This window comes from Hippocampus guttulatus, chromosome 1 (genome assembly GCF_054856545.1).
Source record: "Hippocampus guttulatus isolate MCC_2025c chromosome 1, RoL_Hgut_1.0, whole genome shotgun sequence".
Classification (NCBI taxonomy): Eukaryota; Metazoa; Chordata; class Actinopteri; order Syngnathiformes; family Syngnathidae; genus Hippocampus; species Hippocampus guttulatus.
In genome coordinates this window covers 10,288,267-10,312,877 of record NC_141261.1, presented here as the reverse complement: position 1 = coordinate 10,312,877, position 24,611 = coordinate 10,288,267, and the positions used below count along the sequence as shown (strand labels likewise).

At 43.6% G+C, this 24,611-nt stretch overlaps 1 protein-coding gene across 4 annotated transcripts in view; it reads right to left on the bottom strand.

Moving 5' to 3' along the window:
* Positions 1-24,611, bottom strand: part of tns2a (tensin 2a) — a 53,907-nt gene that overhangs the window by 3,314 nt on the left and 25,982 nt on the right. For 3 of the 4 annotated variants that reach the window (XM_086108787.1, XM_086108768.1, XM_086108796.1), the window contains exons 4-25: positions 17,951-17,989; positions 16,745-16,786; positions 15,810-15,859; positions 15,377-15,560; positions 14,956-15,006; positions 14,744-14,866; positions 13,830-13,894; positions 12,693-12,776; positions 12,374-12,486; positions 11,843-11,903; positions 11,179-11,254; positions 9,700-9,829; positions 8,931-8,996; positions 8,079-8,195; positions 6,397-7,926; positions 6,145-6,310; positions 4,233-5,365; positions 3,405-3,536; positions 2,233-2,325; positions 2,062-2,139; positions 1,844-1,921; positions 1,171-1,339 (exon numbers count right to left, since the gene is read on the bottom strand). In XM_086108787.1, coding sequence (XP_085964913.1) covers positions 1,171-1,339; positions 1,844-1,921; positions 2,062-2,139; positions 2,233-2,325; positions 3,405-3,536; positions 4,233-5,365; positions 6,145-6,310; positions 6,397-7,926; positions 8,079-8,195; positions 8,931-8,996; positions 9,700-9,829; positions 11,179-11,254; positions 11,843-11,903; positions 12,374-12,486; positions 12,693-12,776; positions 13,830-13,894; positions 14,744-14,866; positions 14,956-15,006; positions 15,377-15,560; positions 15,810-15,859; positions 16,745-16,786; positions 17,951-17,989 — 4,580 coding nt within the window. The remainder of the gene's footprint in view (positions 1-1,170; positions 1,340-1,843; positions 1,922-2,061; positions 2,140-2,232; positions 2,326-3,404; positions 3,537-4,232; positions 5,366-6,144; positions 6,311-6,396; positions 7,927-8,078; positions 8,196-8,930; positions 8,997-9,699; positions 9,830-11,178; positions 11,255-11,842; positions 11,904-12,373; positions 12,487-12,692; positions 12,777-13,829; positions 13,895-14,743; positions 14,867-14,955; positions 15,007-15,376; positions 15,561-15,809; positions 15,860-16,744; positions 16,787-17,950; positions 17,990-24,611) is intronic. The other variant, XM_086108777.1, reaches the window with a different exon arrangement.

Sequence of the window (24,611 nt, the reverse complement as noted above, 5' to 3'; positions counted from 1 at the left end):
AGTGCTAATTTATTGAATTCATTCGTCCATTCATTTTCCAGAGCACTTCTCATTGTGGTTGAGGGTGACCGTAGGCTATCACAGTAGAGACACAAGGGGATCGTTGACTGTCACATTGCAGGACACATTAAAAGACAAACAACAATTCACACTCACATTCACACGGACGGACAGTTCAAGTACTTTAGTTCATTTCACGCTGATGGCGTAACCAGAGAAAAACCCACCCAGGCACATAGAGATCATGCAAACACCACACAGAGACGTTTCTATAGAAATTCAAATCTGGATGTCCAAACCAATGATGCACCAAACTGCCTTAATTTATCTGTCTGTCTGTTGCTCATCCAAATTCAAGAAAGAACACATCTGCGTGAATCGAGATCCAAACAACTATTGCATTTGGATGGTTTTTTTCCTTCATTGTGGAAAGGTGACAGACATTTATCTTTTAGCAACTACAGTGGTACCTCCACTTATGAAATTAATATGTTCTGGAAGAAATTTCTTAACTAAAACATTTTGGAAGTAGAGACGCGTTTTTCATGTAAATGCCCTAATCCGTTCCAAGCACCCCCAAAATTCAGACATAAATGTTTTCTAAAGCATAAAAATGCATCAAAATATGTAACAAATACATGTTACAATTAGATTATTGCACAATAAATGAGACTTTTGCATAATGTAAAAAAAATAAAAAAGAATAAAGAATAAAAATGATGGTCATTAACTTTTAACTGTGTCCTCATCGTTTTTTGCCTACTTTAGTTCATGTTCTCTCTCAGACGTGGTTTTTACCTGGCGTTTTGTAAAGAACTGATCCGAGAACGTCTGCTTTTGTCGACTTTTAACAATCCTTCGAAAATGTCCAAGGCAAACATCAGCATCGTGAGCGATGAAGATGTTCGGTAATAGCCAATGACAGAGCAGCTATAGGTATGATGCATTCAGGAAACTCGGAACTGCGAGTAGCAGCCAATACTGTATTTTGACCTTTCGTATCTTGAAATGTCTTTCGTAACAAGACGCAATATTTTCCTGTTGAGGCGTTTCGTAACTTGAAAATTTCACATGAAGAGACGTTCGTAAGTAGAGGTTCCACTGTACTTGGCGATTAATATTAAAAGTAAGGACTTAAAATGATTTAACAGATTTTGGGACGTTCTGTACCTGCGCTGGCTGTCGGTCAACGTGATGCCCTGCGACGTCACTTTGAACTGGACTATGGTGGCAGCGGGGCGCGGGCTGCTCCCCAGTGTGGCATCTGTTGCTTTGGCAATGGCCTGTGGGCCGGTCAGAGACTCCGTTTCCACAGAATTCAGGTAGAGGACGTTACAGGCTGCGGGACGAGAAGCAGCATGAACGAAAACACAGCAGACGGACTTTCGAGAGAATTTCGAGAGAAACAGTGATCCGATTTGCCTGCCACAAAGAGTGAAAACCTGCAAGAAATGAATGCCCTGCCCCCAGAAAAAAATATATTATTGGCTATATTATTCTTTTACACTGTAAATATACCACAAACTCTCATCCCAAATCACCATAAACATTTTCATTTTTGCCCTTCACAATAATGGCTTACAAATAACTTCAAACAAATGTGAACATAAACTTGCGGCCAACATTGTAACAACCCAGGCTAAACTTCTTCCCGACATAAAAAGGTTGTTTCTCAGTCAAGATGGATCCCTTCAACATCCTTTGACCACCATTGAATGTACAGTAATTTCTTTTTGTAATGAATAATATTAGCACAAAATAGTACTAGCTGCCCATAGTTCCCCTTCCTGTAGGCGTCATGGCGTCGTGTACTTCTCATCTATAAGCAGGTCCATGAACTTACCAGCTCCTTGTTTGAGCAGGTCAGCAGCAGTGCTGATGTTGCTAACAGGCTGAACCTCTGGCACCTCTCCTATCAGATCTGACAACATGCAGAACATAATTACCAGACAGATGTGATGTAACATACACTCTTAAAGCATTTTTCATTTGAATTCATTTCATGTCATGTTTACTGCCCGGGCAATAGATGTTTAGATTAGAAGATGAAGGAATGCCAACCTTTTTCGAGGATCTTCAGTGCACAGGGCAAAGAGATGGGTGTGATGGAGTGTTGATAGACTAGTGCAGTCAGACTCCCTACAGGTGCACATTAAAACAAGTCAATAACTCATCACTGGAAAGTTTTTTTGTTGTTTTTTTCCCCCCTGAGAGACATGATGAAAAGCTGACCAAAGTAGGGCTCATTCTGACAGCCTTTAATCTTGACTCCTCGGGGTCCTGTTTCGACGAGGAAGTGTCTCACCAAATGTTCGAGAGGGTCGCCTGTTGTCACAACGGAGAAACGCTGTCAGCATGTAGTGATGATTAACGGTAACGCATAACGCCACTGGCCACAATATTAGATACAGTGGTACTTCTACTTACGAACGTCTCTTCACGTGAAATTTTCAAGTTACGAACGCCTCAACAGGAAAATATTGTCTCTTGTTACGAAAGAAATCTCACGATACGAAAGGTAAAAATACAGTATGGTCTGCTACTCGCAGCTCCGAGTTAACCTGAGCGCAACATACTTATAGCTGCTCTGCCATTGGCTATTACAGAGCATCATCCTGGCATCCCATTGGCTAAAAGTGACCTCTACCGAATGTGTCTATGTGTGTCGATAGATAGATATGTGTATGCAGCATCCTGGTCATTTGCCCCTCGGGTCATGAGGTGTTCGGATAGTTTTCCGTAAATGTGAATCACCCAGAAAAAGTGTTCACCAGTCGGGCGATCGCTCAACATACTGATGTTTGCCTTGGACACTTTTGAAGGATTGTTAAAAGCCGACAAAAGCAACCGTTCTTGGATCAGTTCTTTACAAAACGCCAGGCAAAAATGACTTCTGAGAGAGAACATGAACTAAAGAGGGCAAAAATGAGGACGCAGTTGGAAGTTAAATGACCATCATTTTTATTCTTTACTCCATTCTTTGTTTTTTACATTATGCACAACTCTCATTTATTGTGCAATAATCTAATTGTAACATGTATTTGTTACATATTTTGATGCATTTTAATGTTTTAGAAAACATTTATGTCTGAATTTTGGGGGGCTTGGAATGGATTAGGGCATTTACATAGAAAACGTGTCTTTACTTACAAATGTTCTTGTTAAGAAATTTCTTCCAGAACCAATTCATTTCATAAGTAGAGGTACCACTCTACACTAAACACAATACGAAGAGGAGATAGTGCCAAGCTTAGTTGTGATTCTAATTTACATTCATATCAGTTTGACACCACTGCAAACTACAAGCACCATAATAAATATACAGTGACCCGAGAGTTTAGGTGTGAGCTGTGGTCGACAGTAGCACACTGTATACAGTACATGCATTTTTCTTTTCACTTTACCTTTACTGCTGTGCTGGTTGACATTAGGAGGAGGTGTGGCCACCTTCAGTGCCAGGCCATAAGCACCTTGGAAGGAATTACTATCTCTGATCAGGAAGGTCCCAGGCTCTCTCTCCTTCAAAGCAACGATTGCTACGATGAAGCAAAATCAAAATGTTAGGATGATTGTGACTCAGCATGTTATGTCACAGAGACTGCTCATTTTAGACATCCTAAAGTTAAAAGACATAGAATTACAGTGGAATATATAAGTTTTTAAAAAATGCCTTTAAAGCACAGGTGTCAAACTCAAGGCCCAGGGCCCAGATCCGGCCCTCCGCATTATTTTATGTGGCCCACGAAAGAAAATGACCTGTGTCAGCTCGCTAAAATCTGTACTGAAATCTCAAATTGTCACAAGTAATAAATACTGTTGTCATTTTGTGACCCCGTTTACACTCACTTGAACAATAATTGAGTAAAACATCATCATTGAGAGGACTGATTTCAAAGCTAGTCATCCATTAGTGCGCTGTGCACAAGTAATAACACCATGAGACGATTAAAATTTTGGTGGTTTCGCTGTCATAATGGCCCTATTGCCGCCCCCCCCAAACATGGGTTTGTATTTTTTTGCAACACATACATTATAAGGAGAACCTTCAACAATATGTGTAAAGAGAACGCGACCAGATCAGTCAAAGAATATACATCAGAAGTTAAGTATCCAACCACCTTAACCACTGTCAGAGTTAAGCTACAGTGTTTTGTTGAGGATTATTTTTTTAAACACTTGTACAACAATTAAGAATGTTACATGTCACATCCACATCCTCTTTTCAAACCTACCTTGCTCTCTGGAGATGCCTGGCTTATACCAGAACCTCGAACTGTCCTGGACAAACTTGACACTGACTCTGTTTCCATTCTCAGGCTCCTCAGAGCCAACATCACTTTGGTTCTCACAGGGTGCAATTTCCCCCACGGTTGGCGAGAAGGTGACATGATGCTGATGCTGAGTATTGCTGGAGTGGCTCACGGTTGGTTTCTGAGCCTCCGCTTCTTCGGCGGGTGAGCCGGGTTGATGATGCCGTTTCTCCGGAAGAGGAGGCTGTGGGTGAGGAAGTGGTATGGAGATGGTGGAGTAGTTGGAGACAGATATTTGATGAAGCTGTGGGGGGTGAGCAGAGTAGTAGTGTCTCTTATTGATGTCTATTGGCGGGTTGTGTTCCATTCTTGGGTAGGGGTGTTGAGGGGGTCCGTGGTGGACGGGAATCTGGTTGTGATGGTGGAGGTCAGAGCCGCTCATCATCAACTTCCTACCCAGAGTGGCAAAGCCAGGAACGGGGCTCTCTGAAACGGGAGATCCTTCCATGCTGCTGGACGCGGCCTGGGTTGAAGACAACGCAGGGGTGGGGGCTGCGTGGGAACTTGTAGAATTGGGGCTGCTGGGAGATTTGGGGACTTCAGGGAGGGAAGCCCTGGTTGGAGAAGAACATCCATTCACCTGCGGCAAGTGACTGGCTACCGAGTTGGTGGCCTGGGTTTGGCTTGGAGGGTGACACACTGCCTGAGTCGACAAGGAAGGCACCGCGGCAGCCTCGGACGGATGAGGGGTCTCCAAAGTGGGATGTTGGGAATGGTGAGCCGGTGCGGCTGAGGTTTGGACAGACGCGGATGTCATCACAGAGTCCGAACGACTATTCTGTGTTGATGATTGTCCATCATGGTTACAGTGCTGCTGTGGGGCGGTTGTTGTCGGGGGCGGAGCAGTTGGTGCAGTGCAGTGGTTGTGCGAGTCTGTTTGGGTGAGTGAGGTTGTGTTTGACGGTTGGCTTTTCATTGGCGAGGTGCTTCTTGGGGTCTCCATGGCCACCTGGATGACGTTAGCAGAAGAGTATTGCCCATCCTGGGGCTGTGATGCCTCGTGGTCACTGCTGATGACTGTTTTCCGGATCCCGTACTCTCTTCCTGGACTGGGACTAAAATATATATGGGTAGATATTAATGTTGTAATACTACATTATTAGGGACAAAGTACCAGGATATGACAACAACGCAAACTTTTACCCTCCATTCGAAAGCCAAGAGCAAATGTCATGAAACATTTGAGATTGTTTACTCAATCATGTATAAACTACTAAAGATAATAAAGATTATAGCGCTATATGGACAATCATTGGGGCGCTTGCCATTATAACTATAAAGTCAACATAGACAAAACCACGGAGTTGCAGTTACAATTTTAACATCTTCCGCTCAAAACTTTTCTGCACCATTTTATTGTTTTTGGGGGGTTTTCGTCCCTTCATCCAAAAGAACAGAATTCACGGTACTTGATGGTTCAGAGCTCCCAAATTGTAGAGAGTGATTTTTTTTTTAAAGGATATTAGAATTAAATTATATCCATGTGGAGCCCAGACCAAAATCGGAAAAAAAAGAATCTGCCGGCAGTTTCAGAAGCCGTTAGTTTCATCTGGATTCAATGCAGGCAATACAATTGGAAGGTATTTAAATTTCACATGGAAAATCCCACACTCATCATGGTTGATGAGAAGGGCCTTCCCCAAACTGTTCGCACAAAGTTGGAAGCAGAAAAGTTAAAGTAGTGTGATGAACGCTGAATGATAGTTACAATAACGGTGTTTTAGCATTCAGTTGATCATAGAGCTTGCTGTATTACTACGAACAACACAATATTTGCAACCTTACACTGGCTTGGCGTTGGTCATCACAGAAACTTTGAAAACAAGTCTAATACCTTTCCTGCGTACGCAGAGGACTGCTTGTATGGACGGGAGTGGACGGTCCGGACATGTCTGATGGGGTAGAGCACGCGCCGTGTCCTTCTCTGTGGCCTCTTTTAAAAGAACCATTGGTGATGTGGTCCCTCCAGCCCACACTTTCACCTGAGTTACGAATGCCGTCTGCCAAATGACATCACGGAATTCATCAGTGGCAAGAAATAAAACAGCAACGAAAGTCATGAATGTCAATGAAAAGCGTGGCTCACCCGCATGTGAGTCGGAGCTGTATGGTTGCTGTGCGTCCGGATGGTGACGGTGGTGACTGGGATTATGCTCGGCTGACCCACTGCTATGGCTACAGGGTCCCATCATGGAGGACGCGGGTGGCAACGGCGAAGTGGACTCGGACTGGTAGCCTGAGGCGTAGCCCCTGCTTTCAGACGGTGACGGCTGGTAAGGCGAGCACGGGCACACCTGCCGGGGCGTTTGGTAGCCGCTGCTACTGCTGCTGTACTTGAGGTCGAGGTGCGAATGAGCCTGGGACCGTGAAGGCTCCGGATAGCCGGGGTGACATGATGGCAAGGGGTCAAAGGTGAAGGCGTGGTGATTGTGGCCCTGCGGCCCATAGGAAGCCACGGTGTCCCTCTTGTGCCAGTAATCCGCCTCTCTCCCCCTTTCCCACTGGAGCTCCGCCTCTCTGTCTCGCTCCCAAGGGAGAGAGAACTCTCGGCCGCGCCTCTCCCAATGGCTCTCCGATCCCCCTCGGGCTAATTCTGCCTCCCTTGTTCTTCGTAGCCCCGGCTGTTGAAGTTCTGCCTCTCTGTCCCAGTGATAGCCGTTGCCCCGATCAAGCCTGAGGCTGTGATAGGCTACTGATGCTTCTTCTCTCCTGATACTGCAATCCCTGCAAGAGCAGCCAGGGGGCGGTAGACTCTCCATTAGCATTACTTCATGATAGGGTGGGCTGGTGGAGGACTTGGGGTTGTGAGGGTGGGGATGGTGGTGGCTGTGAGACAGAGGAGGAAGGTGGTAGGGACTGTAATCGTCCTCTCGACAGCAGACGCGAGCCGGTGCAGAGAGAGGATAGTGAGAATGGTTGTGGTCAAGCGAAGGGTAGGGGCAGAGATGACGTGAGGAGGTAGCTTCCGAGCAGGAGCGGCAGTGCTGCTGGTTGCTCTGGCGATCCCACACCAGGTCCGGTGGTGGGAGAGACTGGTGGGGGTGTGGACTATAGTGCTGGCACAGGTCCATGTGTGAGGGAGGAGCAGCTGAGTTGGGGATGGGAGAAGGAGTGGCCCCGTGGTGCCCATTGGTACCAGGTGCTCGATCAAGGCAGTAACCATTTGGCATTAGGAGGGTGCGGTCGCATCCAGGTTCTGCACAGCGCTGAGACCGGTATCCATCTCGGCACGAACAGGACCTGCTGAGCCTCAGTGTCTCGGTCCGTTCCGAAGGTGACGAATCGCCGTCATCCAAGATGGCTGTCTCTCGCTCGACATCCCGGCTTCCCTCTATGCCTCCGAGCAGACGCTCAAGCTCCTCTCGTTCTTGCCTGGAAGGAGGCGGTGGACGTAATGTCTCTTCGCGGTGGTCGGGATGGATGGATGATTGGTTAAAGGGGCTCGAATGTGCTGAAAGGGCCGAGTCAGAGTGATGAGAGAGGAATTGATCGGGTCTCTCCTCTGCCCCGTGGCTGCTGCCATTGGTTGAAGAAACAGAACCAGAACTTGGGTCCCGGCGTTTCTTTATTTGCGCATAGAGGCTGCCATCAACAGGACCTCTTGTGTGGGCAATGTCTGTGACAAAAATAACCCGTTAATATGCCCATGTTAACATCTGATGAAAATACAGTACTTCTGATTTTGAATGTCTTGCACCATTATAGGAACTCAGCATTCGGCAAAACTAGCCCTTTAAAAAAGGGCGTTAAAATACGCTGAACTTTTACCCTCAAGACTGTCCTGGTATCGTTGGTTGAAGTTTTCGTAGGAATCCCAGCGAACTACAGGGTCAGCAGTGTTGTAATCAACCGTGACGGCCGGGTCATTTTTGTGGTACTCACGACCTGTGGAGAGATGCGAGACTTGTGTTTCAACGTTCATTTTAAGTTACAGGGTTCCCACGGGTCCTTAAGTCAGAAAAATCCATTAAAAAAAAAGAAGTTGTAAAATTATGTACGTAATTGTCCTTAATCTTCAGGGAAAGCTTCTAAAATAAAATAAAAATCCTTAAAAATTAACCTATGGTGTTCATTTCATTTGTGTATGTCATTTTCCCCACCCTCCCAATTAATAGTTTTGTCGGAAAGGGCGCCTGGTGCCCTTTCCCTCAAACCCCGCTGTCAGGCTACACGCCTTCCTGGTTCCCACTCTGCTTTTCCCGCCGTCTCCGATCAGTTCCGATGATGATTACGTGATCACTTCGGGTCATTTCGGGCCAATTTGACATACAGTGTGTCAAATAAAGGGTTTAGCTGATTGCCCCTAAAAAAAAAAAGGAAAAGATGTGCCCTTCCTTTGGCAGCAATGATTTGAACACCAGCTCAGTGATATGTGGCTTTCTGTTCATTCAATCCACCGTGAATCCCCTGCTGATTAGAGAAAAAGTCCTTCAAAAATGGCTAAATTAGCCTTCAAAAGTCCTTAAAAGGTCCATAAATAAAAAGCACGTGGAAGAATGAGAACCCTGAAGTACAGTTTTGCCATCTGCAATGAGTAGTTATGGAAAAGTGGCAGACGACGAGAGAACGTAGAAGTGATTTTGAGTCAGCAATGACTTGAAGATGAATGAGTGCCCCGACCTTTGATTTTCTCTGGTCCAGTTGAAAAGACAAACTCCACCGTGGCATCCAATGGAAAACGTTCATCTGAGGGGGGGGGGGGGGGGGGGGGGGGGGAATACATATCAAACTTTTAGGATAGACCCACAACGACCATGAAGATTAACAACTCAGATCATCGACATGACATCAGCAAGTCACAGTAGATTGAATCACTTCACGACACACGCAATGTTGACCCGTCGGCTGTAATTCAATTCTTTCCTCTAGTACGGACTAATATCTTCCCCAGATGTGCTCTCGGTTACGTAAAACCACAACGGTGTACTCAAGTACATCTTTGACGCTTCATAAACTATAACTTGGGGTCTACCACACACAAGCAATTTCTCAGTTTCACACAATCTGTATTCCATGCAGGAAATGACGCAATCGTAATGCCCACGTTTGATTTAATTTGATTTTGATTCTCCCCTCCTTTATCTCTAACCACTTCAAACAAAAAAAGTGTTGTTACATATGTATTATTGTAACATTGCGTTATTGTTTTATGTTATATGTTCCGGTGTATTATTGTTACATGTGAAATGCTCTGTGAAGCGCTTTGGCCCAGCTGCGGCTGTTGTGAACGCACGATATAAAGATGTATTGTGCATTGCAATAATTTTCAAAATCAAGCTAAACGTTTTGGAAAAGCAATTGAGAAGTCAGGAAAAACTATTAAGAAAAAGCAAATGAACACGGCTGTCATTACCGAATAGTTTTCACCTCTAATACACTGTAAAGGTACCTGTGCAAGCTTCGTCCAGTTCCCCTTTACCAAACCACAGTTGGGATCCATGGATAGTGCAAGTGTGGAACTGGAGCCTGAACACGTTGTCCCTGTCAGCACTTTGGGCTCGCCTGTGGTAACATTTGACCTGTAGGGGGCAGCAGAGAATGAGGCCGACGCATAAAAAGTACAGTACCATAAAAGTACAGTACCATACATACATGGTTGTCAAAACAAGCCTGCAAGATAAATCTTCTTGATAACCGATTAAATCACAATATAACTCAGGTGTGCTTTTTACTTTTGTTACTTTTCAATTTTATTTATTTTGTTGTTGCAGCATACTTCATTCGGATTAGTGGCTGGGTTGTCAAGAACAGACAGTGAGGTGGTTCGGGAATTTATACAGAGAATTATGAATTATATTGCAGGCCTCACAGTGCAGAGGTGCAGGGTTCGATTCCGGCTCCGGCCTACCTGTGTAGGGTTTGCATGTTCTCTCCCTGCCTGCGTGGGTTTTCTCCGGGTACTCCAGTTTTTCTCCCACATTCCAAAAACATGCATGGCCGGCTGATTGAACACTCTAAATTGTCCCGAGGTATGAGTGTGAGTGTGGGTGGTTGTTTGTCTGTGTGTGCCTTGCGATTGGCTGGCATCCAGTTCAGGTTGTACCCCGCCTACTGCTCGATGACACCTGCGAAATGCTCCACCACGCTCGCGACCAGATAAGAAAATGGATGAAAAAAAATATGTGTATATATTATATACATTTAATTTTAAAACCCCAAACATATTTTTGTAACGACAAGATGACAAGTGATGAGGAGGCATTACTTTCTTGCTAAATGGGGACTGCAGTTATAGAGCATTATAGTAGTGCGTCCCTCTATTTTATTCCATCCATTTTCAAGACCGCTTATCCTGAAGAGGGTCGCGGGGAGTTGCTGGAGCCTAATCCCGGCTCACCTCAGGCGGATGGCAGACTATACCCTGAACTGGTCGCCACTCAGTGGTAGTGCACATGTAGAGACAAACAACCATTCACACCCACATTCAGACATCCCACCGAGTGGACACCGTTCCCACACTGCCTGCAGTGTACCACTGCAAGATCAGCGACATCAATTTAATTCCATTAGGATTTTTTTTTAACAGAATTTATTTGGGCTAGAATTAGAAAGGCTAATTTGATTGAATTTTTAGACACTACCGGTATATCTTTTCTATATAATGTGGAAATAGCATTTGGGTAGTTTAATGTTTCCTCATGATTGCCAAAAAAAACACTTTTTAGGTGGCCGTACAGTATTGTATGACTCAAGAAGACCGACAGTAATTAGGTCTGGTGTTTGTCTGTTTAGATTACGACTACTTTTTATCCACTCGCAATGGCAGGAATCCACAGATTGCCCTATTTGGTAAATGTTTGTTTCAGATAATGTCACGATATCAACCTGATCTGGGCTTCTCTGTCATTTCCTTTCAGAGTGAACTCACCATGATGTCACCTTTAAGCAGTAGCGCTGGTTCGATGGTCACGCACAGTCGCCTTCCCCCGCTTCCGTGAAGGTCACTGTGGGTCAAATAGAGAGCACAACACATGACGAAAGATACAAGGTAGACTTTTCATTTTAACCCTTTCACGCACCCTGTAACCCGATAACATGGTCAGATGTCCATTGTAGTAACCGCTGTCCCTGAAAGGGTTAAAGTATTGTCGAGGTATCGGATCGGGACTCAGTATGGGCAGATTCTTAAATACAAAGACTCAGACTTGCGTGACAACAAAGTGTGATCAGGACATCCGTAGTGCAGTGAAGTAAATAAATGCTGCTGGCCAATATTAGAAGAAGGAGAAACGATATCAAAGAACACCATCGACTGAATCTGGGGCACTGCCACAAAAATGAAGAAAACAAAATCATGAGTTGGAATGGTTTTGGACTCATTTTGATGCTGCTGGAACATGAAAGCAGTGACATTGAAAATCAATGCTGGGCCACTTGTGTGTTGATTGAATTCACGGGGCCCCAAACAGCAACGAAAGGACAACGAGTCAGCAGCGATACACTGAAGGGAGAATAAAGACTATCGCTACCTATTATGATATGACAGAACTATATTCATCCAGATTTTTTTTTTTTTTGGCCAAGAGACTCACTATATGCCTGAAGTGTAGACCAACTGCATCGACTGGTAGATCTTCAGGAAGGGGTAGTAACCTGCAGAGACAATCAGACAGATGGAGCCCTTATGATCATCCCGAAGTCAGAAGAATGCGCTGACTGCGATCCTCCCATCCCGACGGAGCCCATCATCCGATTAAAGATAAACGCGCTTGTGTTCCTGCGGGTGATGTGCTGAATGGGACCAACTATAACAGTGGAAGCGGTTAACATTGCCGGGATTCAGCAGGGACGACCTGTTGAGGCATCGGGTCTCGCACACACCGCGTGTTACCATTGTGCATTTGGTGGCTCAAAATCACATCATCACATGACCGTGATGGATACCGAAAGCGAGACTTTCTACAAGACGTTTCTGTGACATGCCCGCCGGATACATCGAGCCCTCTTTGTGAAATGAAAGGTCCTCGCCGTTCAGCCTGAAACAGCCCCCTGGCTCACGTTCTCTTTTGTCATAGTTGTCATGGTGATATCAATGAAATAAACCGAGGCGAGTGAACACAAACCTCCTTCCCCTTGGAAGTTGGGGAGTGACGGGATGAGAACTTGGTGGAGGAAAAGTGGGCTGCTGTTCATTTTGATGGCTCCAGACAGAAGACCCCCAAAGTAATAGATATACCTGAGAAAGATTGAAAACATGTTTACATGAATGCAAGAGCTCGTACATTGGCAGATGGAGAATTGCGACAATTTATCAATAATTATTTGTCACCGTACAAAGCAAGCCCTGGACCAAATAGAAACAAAAGAACGGAATAGAACAGAATCGAGACAGAGAGAGGCTGAATCAAACCTCAACAACCTTCATCCCCTCTCGCAGCCTACCTGTTTTGGGATGGCTGGAGGGAAGTGGACACCTTGTCTTCGCAGAACTTCCTCATGGCAAGAGTACTGAGAGCCTGATCCGCCCTGAACAAAAAAATGCAAGCGCACAGGCGCACGCACACGCGCTTTCAGTAGAAAATTTCCATGATGGGTCTCACACCAGACACTCTTCATGCCAGAAATGAAATGGAGAGGATACAGCTGGCACGGGCCACAGGATTCCAGTGTTCCTGTACTAAATCCACAGGGCTTAATTCATCAAATTTCCCAGGAAGGTCAGAATGGAAATGAGATTTTTCCGGCCTTTGAGGAAAGAATTACATGCATGAGGCAAATGACCTACGAATTGCAACTTTGTAATTCCTCATTCAAGTTAAGGCTTGGGAGTTTTATCGCTCTTATGTCTCTTAACTTATTTTTACACTTGTATGACATGTATGTATGTATGGATGGATGTTTCACCAACATTAATACTATTTTATTTTGTGCAATATTTATGTTGGACGGGTAGTCCGGTGGTTAGCACGTCGACCTCACAGTGCAGAGATACGGGGTTCAATTCCAGCTCCAGCCTCCCTGCGTGGAGTTTGCATGTTTTTCCCGGGCCTGCGTGGGTGTTCTCCGGGTACTCCGGTTTCCTCCCACATTCCAAAAACATGCATGGCAGGCTGATTGAACGCTCTAAATTGTCCCTAGGTGTGAATGTGAGCGTGGATGGTTGTTCGTCTCTGTGTGCCCTGCGATTGGCTGGCAAACAGTTCAGGGTGTCCCCCCCCCTACTGCCCAAAGACTGCTGGGATAGGCTCCAGCACCCCCCCCCCCCCCGCGACCCTTGTGAGGATAAAGAGGATCGGAAAATAGTTGGATGGATGGATTTATGTTGGACAAACATGATTTTAACCCTTTCATGCACCTTGTAACCTGATAACATGATAAGATGTCCACTGTAGTCACCGCTGTCCCTGAAAGGGTTAATGGGTGCAGCCAATATCCATATTTTTTAAAAAATGAAAATGCAACAAACTTTTTTTTTCACTTGAACTATAAGGCTGAGACGCTCCGAACAAGTTTTTTTTCTTTAATTAGGCTTGATCAAATAACAAAGCAAAGCTGATGTTTGGTGTCTGAAACACTCACCCTGCTGAGATCTTGCTGTAGTGCATGTAGGCTGCAATGATCACTCCTGTTTTGCCTTTGTTACCCTGCAGGAAAAATATAAAACAAAACAAAAAAAGTAAAAACATTTATTCCACATCCAATCACCTATTTGTTCAGTTTTGTTCAATTTGGGGTGAAATAGATTGGAGAACTTTGAACACGCAATCACACGCATTCCACAATGACCGCGCTGAAATGATCAAGCTTTCCCCGTGCCTTTTGCCTCCAAATATCCCGAAGCATTCCAAGAACATTCCAGCATCAAATTCCTAATGTGACCCCTCCAGATAACACCAAAGGAGGCTGCACCGCTACACTCACAAATTAAAGCTTGTTAGGCACAGCGCGCTTCTCGGTGAAGGGCTCTGCATTCCCCGCCCCGAAGAAATCTTGTTTACGTCGGTCTTTCGGATGAATTACAGCCGGGGCAGACTTACATGTGGCTCGGGAACGTCAGCACACCACAGACATGGTCTGGGTTCACGATTTAAATTGTCTTCGACCAAAAAAAAAACAAAAAAAAAAAAACCCCAAAACGTTCACATCCAGTCAAGCCGCTTAGTGCTTGGTTAACTTTGTTGTCTGCTCGGCTCTGAGCAGCAGTGGAAAAAGTTACCATTCCTCCACTCAAATGTGACAATCTTTACATGATGGTACGTATGGTTTTAACATCAACGTGTTAGTTCGTGTTCAACTTCCTACCTACAGCTTTTCATACATCAACCATAATTATGTGTAAGACAGGATATAGGATGATCCTCTTCATTATCGGAAGATACTATGCGCCTTTTTTGTTTTTTAATTGAACTTTCAAAGCGTTTCGAAACTCTGGGAAAGACCTAAAACATCTGTCTGGGGGGAAAAAAAAAGCCAGTGAGCCCATGAACTCTGACCTTGCAGTGCAGGACCACCACGTGCTGGGGGTCAGAGGTCAGCCACATCTCCATGACCTTGCATATGGCGCAGATTTTGTCCAGCGGCGGAGCATGAAGGTCGGGCCAGCCAAAGTCGTGAACCTGTTGTTGGCGGAGGAAAATGATCACGTGATAGGAAGTGAGTTCAAGAAAGGTGAAAATGAAATGACAAATGCAGAACGTATCGCGACCTTTGGATTCAATCGGCTCATATCATGGCGCCTTTCGGAGAGATTGAGGAGCTGAAACAGAAACAAAATAAATAAATCTCTTGATTGATTGTGTCATTTTAACCCTTTCGGGGACAGCGGTTACTACAGTGGACAGCTGATTATGTTATCAGGTTACAGGGTGCATGAAAGGATTCCTTTATCACTAGTACATCTAATACTGTAAGATGCTGTTTCAATCAATATTTTGCTCAAATCTAGCTACAATACAGTCAGCAAAAAAATAAAAATAATAAAAAAGCAGTAGCATTCCGGAAAGGAGAAACACTTGTATTGGAGCTCATTCGGCATTGTGCGAGTACCTAAACTCTTGCCCAGTCTGGATGTGCTCTGCATTAAAAAAAATAAAATAAATACATAAGATAGTCATCATTTGCCTCACCAGAAACTTGTCTTGATGCTTGGACTTGAGCATGGCGGCCACCTCCTTCAGGTTGAGGCGGTACCTCTGCTCTTCCAGCTTGGGTGGGAAGAAGACAGAGATGATCCTCTCGGTGATGTAGGTGAGGTCAAAGTCATAGTGGCGCTCCATCACTCGCTCCATCACGCGATCCACACTGAAGCTCCTGTGGAACGTGAGAGGGGGGGGGGGGGGGGGGGTGTCACTGAAAGTTGTTTGTGGCAGCTTGCAGCAACATGGGCTAAAATCGAACTTCTATAACGAAGGAGAGGTGATCTTTTAGGAGGAAAAAGAGGGCAGTCATTAAAGTGAAGTGCAAGACACAAGCAAAAGAAAGCCCAGACAGAGATTCCTCTCTTTGTCGGAAAGAACTCATGAGCTGCGTCGTAAATGAAAGAATGAGATGACCTTTTACCTCGGCAGCGTGTTTCTCTGCTTGGTGTAGGTCAACGACTTGGTGGAGCCCTGCAGTGAGAATGCCATCAAAACACACAATAAGAATACAGTTTGTTTGTTTTTTTAATCTCCTATGCAAGTCCTATTTTGTTCTTTGACATCTGTTGTGAAAGTGTGATCCTGTCTTATGCTGTTAAAATGAGTTCTTAAATCAGGGGTGTCAAACCCATTTTCGTCACGGGGCACATTTTAGTTAGCATTTTGATTTGGAGGGCCATTATGACTGAAATCATATGAAGAAGTCAAGAATAACAGTTAACTATTGTTTAAGTTACTGTAATGAGGGGTTTGGTAACAAGAAAATGCTTCCAATGTCTCTCTTATTTATTACATATGGAAATTTGAAATTTTGGTACATATTTTAGCAAGCATCATGGAAGTTGCCATGTTTGATTTGCTTTCGCGGGCCACAAAAAATGATGTGGCGGGCCAGATCTGGCCCCCGGGCCTTGACTTTGGCACCCGTGTCTTAAATGCTCAATTTCCTCGGCATGAACACAATTAAAAGAAAAATATACCACATCGATATTTTATTTTATTTCATTCACAATGTATTTTTGACTGTTTTGTTGACTTAGAAAAGTGTCCTTTCCAAAGTGTGGTCCATGATGCAAGAGAGAACATGTTACATTTACTACCTGTGTGTGTCTGTGTGTGTGTGTAGATGACATTTTGAAGATAGGCACAACACTAAAGATAATGGGGGAAACAGAGGAAACTGCAAAGTAAATGTTTTGCCATTCAATGCAATGTATTTTACAGCGTTCCCTCATTTATCCCCTGACACAATGACGGGTCACCTGGGGGGTTTCGATCGCACTTGAGCTATCCCTGCCACGTGGCCCCTCTCTGCAGAAGGTCGAAAGAGCAGTGAGAGGACAAGAAGATGCTTACCAGGTGTTGGGCATTTCGAGGCGGAGCTGTCCCTCTACGCTGCTGGAAGCAAATGAGGAAAGATGACAAGCAAAATGGCAGAATATGGAAGGAAGGAGAGCAAGAAAACAAAACGTGAAGAAAAAGAAAGGGGTGAGAAAGAGGAGGGAGGGCAGAGAAGCGAGGGGGGGCGCAGAGGAAGGGAAGGAGAGTTAATAAAACAAACAGATTCTCTAATGGATAAACATGACTACTTCCTACACCAACATCAACATTGTTCTTCAAGACAGGAATCCTGCAGTGCATGAGAAATGAAGAGAGCTGTGTTGACCGAGGAATCGCCTCCCCAGAAGCAAATTGGGGAAGAAAACCATTCAATGGTTTTGAAAAAATATATATATAATGGATTTCACGATATTTTGCGGATGTTTATTTTGGGGTGGGGGGGTTGTGTTGTGGTTAATCTTTGCATGTGTGTGGTAGATCTTCCCTGCTCTTTGCTGGTTGGTGGCTGATTGGGGAGAGTGACCCCAATTTGCAACTAGCTTTTGGTGTGCCGCCTGCAAAAACTAAGCGCCACTGTTTAAAAGGGGGAGGCGCGGCGTAGACTGGTTCGCGTGTGAGCCTCACAGTACAGAGATTCAGGGTTCGATTCCGGCTCCGGCCTTCCTGTGCGGAGTTTGCATATTCTCCCCGTGCCTGTGTGGGTTATCTCCGGGTACTCTGGTTTCCTCCCACATTCCAAAAACATGCATGGCAGGTTAATGGAATGCTCTAAATTTTGTGAGCACGAATGATTGTTCGTCTCTGTGTGCCCTACGATCGTCTGGCATACAGTTCAGGGTGTACCCTGCATACTGCTCGAAGACAGCTGGGTTAGGCTCCAGCACCCCCCGCGACCCTTGTGAGGATAAAGCGGATCGGAAAATGGATGGATGGATGTTCAAAAGGCCATTATTGTTTTCAGGAAAAGCTGTTGTGTTTTGTTGTGTTGGAAGTCAGTACCTGAGGCTGGCCAAATTAGTTCCTTGTCATAACCGTCATCTGTTCAGTTCATTTGTGTCGACTATCTATTCGTGTGTTTGGGAATTTTGATTGTACTGTACTTGCTTGACCCTTCCTCAGTTGCCATCATGAGGAGCGGCCGTAACATACTGTAGCTGCGAGCTAAAAAGGAGAGTACAGAATGCTTTTGAGAGCAAATGCAAGCACATCATAGAGACTTACCAGGTCGTTGGCAGGAGCTGGGATACATGCTGTGGTTACCTAAAACCCACAAGGGAAGCCACATGTGAATCACAGACACATATTTATTTTGCTTAAGAACATCTGGATTATTAAATAGATTCAAAGTGTTCAACTCAATACTGTAAACCATACGCAGTAGCTAAAACACCATCAACTGATGGTCCTTCAAATGTTTATAACTGCCTCTATTTATATTTTACACCGTAAATACACCACAAACTATTATCCCAAATCACTCATTTGAAACTCTTCTTACACCTTTAACCCTCAAAATAAATGCGTCAGCCATTTATTTCAAATCTGAAGGATGATTCAGCTATTTTAATAGCTATTGCGAAAACATACATTTGCGACAAAGGCTCTCCGTAAGTTCTGCTAACAACCCAGGCTAAACGTTAGTCTGTCGGTTGAGATGTATCATGCGCCCTTGACATCTATTAGTACGTTAGAATTATTAGCCAGCTCCTTGGCACCATCTTGTGGCATCTTAGCACATAAAAATAGCAAAGAGGTTTTCTTTTTGTTTTGTTTTTTTGGGGGGGTTTTTAGAGACTAGACGTACTCTGCAACAACAGACAAATGTCAAGGTTTTCTTGACAACAAAATACAAAAATAGCTTTTTCATCCCATTTATAAGTTTTCATGTAAAGCCTATCATGTAGCGAGAGGAACATTGATGCTGTATGGCATGTGATCCACTGGTCTGTTGTTCATCTTCACGTCAACGAACTGTGACCAAAGGAAGCAGGAGCTTTGGATAGCTGTCTTAATGAAGAAGGTAGCGGCACAGTCATGCTTACGTAACGGATGCAACACACGAGGGGGGGAAAAAAAAAAAACACGAGGCAGCTCCTTCATCATGCGGTTGTTTTGGACTGTTTATTTGGACACAGGAAAAGGGCAAGGGCTTGTGTGTATCGACTTATGCACACAAAGGAAGTCTCACAGGCCCTGAATCTGGTGCGGGGGGGAGGGGGGTGGGTGCACATAAGCATGAAGCCATGTCACTTGTTGCTTGTACAGTAACAGCAGGAATCAACAGGAAGGCAGAGGGGCAGATAACGAGCTAAATCCAGAACCAGATCCGGGTGTGACTGTCAAATAACTGTCCGTTCATGACTCAGTCTGAGAATTGATGGCCTTCTATCTCCACAGAGAAATTCACCTCTGTTCTTGTTCCATGTTGTGGATCCTTGGCGCTTTTCTCTTTCCGTGCCGGAATCCAAATTCTGACCATATAACTTTAGGCATTGGAGCCTGCATCTCTTTTTCGTCTCTCTCACTGGATCAGGTCTATTTATTTTATTTTACTTTATTTTATTTATTTACGAGCATGTGAACAGTCCAAAAAAATCTTGAAATCTATTTATGACTCTGTAGGAACATATGAAAGCAATTTTCTGGGGTAAAATGTGGCATGCTCCAGCGTCTTGCATCTATAATCCAACAGAGCCCCCCCCCCCCCCCCCGCTGAACGCATTCACAGGCAATTGATTATTTTTCTTTTTTTGTAAAAAGCCAACATAGCTGCTAGACTTTTTGCAAGCATTTTGCCAAAAATGTTTTCTTCCAAGGCAGCATCATGGACGAGTGCTTGGCAGTGACCGCATATCAGGAACCGTTACTGACTGTAAATCTAAGTTCATCCAGTGAAGTTGGTAGGTTGTGAAAAAAAAAATGTATAACAGGCAACAACCTATGGTGTGCCTTTGAGAGCAAGACCAAAATTGTTATATGCACTCCTGAAGAGCAAATATTTGTTGTTTTCGGTGTTTGTACAAAATTTGTCAATGCCGAATAAAGCTGCATTGTATTGTATTGTATCCCCTTTGACATAGCTCCATCTAGTGGATGTGAAACGCAAATGCAGCAGCTATCGTAGCTTCTATTCTATGCGCCTTATAATGTGGTGCGATTGAACAGGAAAACAGTTTTAAAATAGGCCATTCATTGAGGGTGCGCCTCATACTCGCAAGTGCCTTATACTGCGGAAAATACGGTCAATAAAAACAACTCAGCAATTTGTTTCAGAGCAAACAACTCACTTGCTATCCAATGCGATACAAACATTATTATTGCCATATATTGTACTAATTTATGTTTGAAAGTTTTTCCAACTTAAATTATTTTATTAGCCCCAAAATCATAGGACACATCCCCCCTACCCCACAGTGTGTGGTCCTTCAAACACGGTTACAGTTTTTCCCATGGCACTTTTGGGAAAATTAAATGCCAACCCATGCTCCTTGTTTCTAAAAACATATCTGGCCAAGATGATGGGGGACGTCCATTTAGTTTACGTTTTTAATCATTACACGATCTGCCATTAAATATCTCTCCTGCTGACATTTCTTTCTGCCGTCGCCTTTGCCTTCCCTTTAATTAGCCACCTTTGGCACACGCCGGCCAATTGACATTCCTGACACCCCCCCACCCCTCTTAAAAAAAAAAACAACAAAAAACAAAACAAAACAAAAATCATACATTCATGTTTGGTCATAGTCAATCCAGTCAATATAAATTGGTGGAATAGTTGGGAACCGCGGCAATCCAAGCTGCTCCTTCCAAGAGGAAAGCCTTTCTCCTCCCTCAGCCGAGCCTGGAAGGAAGCCACATGGATACAATTCAAGGTGTTTCAAATTTCTCGTTGTTATGACTACAGCTATCCAGTATGTACCCTGCAGCGTGAATCGGGCTATACTCGGGTCGGGATTTACCCGTGTCACCCTTGATTCACCTTTTGTTCTGCCTTTTATAAAGCGCCAGAAACTTCATATTGTGGAAAGGCCAGCTGAAGGGTGGCTGCGAAACCACAACAACAAAAACAAAACCAAAAAAAACTTTAAAAAAACACCACACCAGATTTCCATCTCCTCAAGCCAATGCTTACGCAGAAACTTACTGCCAATAGACCTCCACCCATCCCTCCTCTAAGTGTCTCTTCATTTGAGGTCGTAGTTTCTTCAAATTTCGAAGGTCTTATCATTCTACCCTTCCCCTTTACACGCCCCACCTTTTCCCGACATCTTCCCCTCCCTCCACTTTTCCTCCTTTCACAGCACCTCCCCAGCGCCCACTCTCCGTCAAGTACTTCCGTCTGCTTTCTTCAAATCAATTCCAAACAAAACAAAACCATACCAAAAAAAAAAGGCTTCCTCTTCCTTTAACGTCCTCGAGCCTTCAAGGTTTTGATCAAACTTTACTAAGTACGGTGGTGTCTAGGCTTAAGAATTGAATGTATTCCATGAAGAAAAATAACTTGTAAAATATAATTATGAAAATGTAATACATGACATTGTAAAGAAAAGAACTGATTTTATAAAGTGTTATTATGCTGATGGGAGGTTTGAAGGGGGTGTGGCCTAGTGAGTGATGTCAGGAGCTGCAGTCACCCAGTTAGCATTTGCTCCATGCTCCTTGTGAGTGCTTTCATTTGGTATTTTTCAGTTTGACTGTTAATCGGGTTCAATAAACAGCTGAAAGTGCTTCTGTGATTTTTTTTCTTCCACTTCACTCCACCTGCGGAGTGTTTGAAGCTCACTTGTGACTACATTTTTGACTAGTAAATACAAGGGGGGGGGACAATCAAAGGCTTGTAACTGAAAGAAAATGTAAGTTGAGAGGCACACGTCAGTCAGCTTCTCTCTCCGGTTCAAATGCTTTGAACATCTTTTGAGTTTGGGTTCTTAAAATGACTGAAAGGTCAATGGTTTGATCTATGTCCATCACTAACAACAATGTTGTGATGTACTAAACCGGTACAACATAAACTCATGTTAATCACATCAGATGAATATTATTAAGGTCGCTTCAGAGCCATACACAACACTACAGTGCACAACAGGTTTAGAATTACCAATAATTCATATTTTTTCTTCTGGGTACTCTGGTATATTCACTTTGCCCTCAACGCAGGTGGGCCTATCAAATGACACTTGGAATTCTGACCCCCATTAGCCTCTCTTAAGACTCCTGTCCTATTCCTCTCCGTCCATTGTTTTTCTCTCCTTTGTCTTTGATGCGAAAAATCCATGTGGAGCGTAGCTAAGTGATTCTGCACTGGTTTGTCGTCTCGATGTATGCTTCAAAAAGGATGTTCAGGTGGTGAGCGAGTGGCCCTGCTATGTTGTTGATGCGTCAAGCATATTTTACAAATATTGACATTTCCTTCAAGATGGGAAAACAGCATTTTCATTTAAGAAATAGGGTCAAATAAATGTAATATGAGCATCATAGGTTTTGACACAAAGTCATCCGTTGGTTTGATTAGCAATGGTAGGTGTCAAACTCAAGGCCCGGGGGCCATTTCTGGCCTGACACATTATTTTATGTGGCCAACGAATGCAAATTATACGCCTCGATTTCATGTTTCTTGCTAAAATATCAAATGTGGAGAAACTGCAAGCATTTTCGTGACAATCCCCTTTTAAAGTAAATGTAATAATAATTGAATAAACAGTTTTCAACTGGGTTCAAATTTCAAAAGTAGTTATTCATCAGTTTGTTGTGTATATGTAATATGAGGAAATCAGACATTTATTTGTGTTCACAGTCATAAAGGCCTTCCCAAGGAAATCATTAGCGCGATATGGCCCACAACCAGAATGACACCGCTGCTTCAAGGAGATAAAGTGTTGCATAAAATGTCTTTTTATTTTTTCTTTATGTTCATATTCTTACAGTCAATACATTTCAAATGTGAATTATGATCTTAGTTAGACCTGAAAAGGTTCTTTTAGTTTTCAAATGAACCAAGCTAGCCAAGCTTTTCTTGCTACTTCTGCCAGTTACGATAAGATAATCACATCAAACTCGCAGTTACGATAAGCTAATCCCATCAAACTCGTATTTGGCAGTACAACAGAGTCATGTCGCATTTATCTGTTCCTTCATATTAAAAAAAAAGTGAGTCAATGATGTAACAGTGATGTTAACGACATTTTCGGATTTCACGTGCTTGCTTTCATCCTGTCTTTCAGCTTATCAGAGAGAGCAATTTCTTCTGGGTAAATAGAAACGGATGTCTGAGCAAAAAAATAAAAATGAAAATCCTGCTGAGCTTGATGCTGGTAAAATATAAGTTACGACTTTTTGACATTTTCCTGGTCCTTGCCACCATCCCCATAAGAACACAGGATTTGCTTTGATGGCTGGCCTTTGGCCTAATTGCCTCGCCATTCCTCCAACTCCTTTGGGAAGGCCAATCGCAGCATACTGATGAAAGCTGCGCCAAATCAGCAACGAGAGTGGGAGCCGGCTGTGACCCTTTGCGGGCTTTCATCCTGGCAAACATCAGACGGCGAGCTGTGATGTGCACAAACCACAGTGAGGTTTGACTTGCAATAAGATCCGGGAATTGTGGCTATGATTGAGAGACCAACTCTGGGGGAACAGATGTGACACGAACGATAAAAAGGCGACAGACGTGGCAGATGTCATGTACTGCAAATACCAGACTTAGGCAACAACAATATCAACTCTTAATTTGTCTCATGAGAACTTGCCTATAATGATGTCCCGTCGTATTTTTGAAATACAAGCTAATTAGAGCACTCAGGAATGGATTAGGCTCAGCCTGAGAGGCGACACTGATTTAGCAATAAAAATGTAACACTTCATTCACTTCATTCCCGATTCAATTCGATTTTCAATTTTCAGTTCCTGACTTTGATTCATTTCGATTTTGTAAAATCTTTTTTTTTAAACAAAATGAATGGCTCATTTTATCACCAAAAGATGTTTTAATTTTAACATCCGCATTTTGTCCTTGTTACAAAGAATAACTTTTGTAACTTTACAAAAACTACAGAAACTTGAAAATGAATGGATAATTGTGACTGCTTAACTACATTTTTGTCTGATCAGTGTTTCGTTAGAGCCAGAACTAAAATAAATTAATAAATGTACAATAATTTTGGCGGGTATCACTACAAATCCTCTTGTGATCTAATTGTCAATGATTGTTTTATTTTTTTACATCGATGCATATTTTAAAGAAGTTTAAATCAAATTCAAAATAAAGTTTTGCTGAATTGTTATATACCGGTATATATGTTACGATTATAAAAAAAATACAATCATATTTTCCAAATATAATATTCTCATAAAATCATCCTTTTTCATCATCAACAATGTGTGAAATCCCAACATGAGGAAATGGCCCCATTTTTTAAATGTATTTATTTTTTGTTTCCTAAAGTAGGCAAAACAAATAGTGCCTTAGTGAAAAATAATAACTTCTCTTTTTTGCCAACACTAACCGTGATCTCGCCAAGCCCTCAAAGCATACCTCATAAGTCGAAGAAGCACGCCACGGTGGCGTGCCTGAGAAAAGAGCACCCTGAGCAACACCGGAGGACTTCAAGGCCATGGCTAAGCAAAATCAACACCTATGGGTGAAAAACTTATACCTGGGACTTACAGCAGTGTTTCATAACTTTTATTGAGCCGAGAAGCCCATCTTACAATTAGGTAAGTATGACGGCACATCCATCCATCCATCCATTTTCTGATCCGCTTATCAACACGAGGGTCGCGGGTGTGCCGGGCATTTAGGCAGGGTACACCCTGAACGGGTTGCCAGCCAATCGCAGGACACACAGAGACGAACAACCATCCGCACTCACACTAACACATAGGG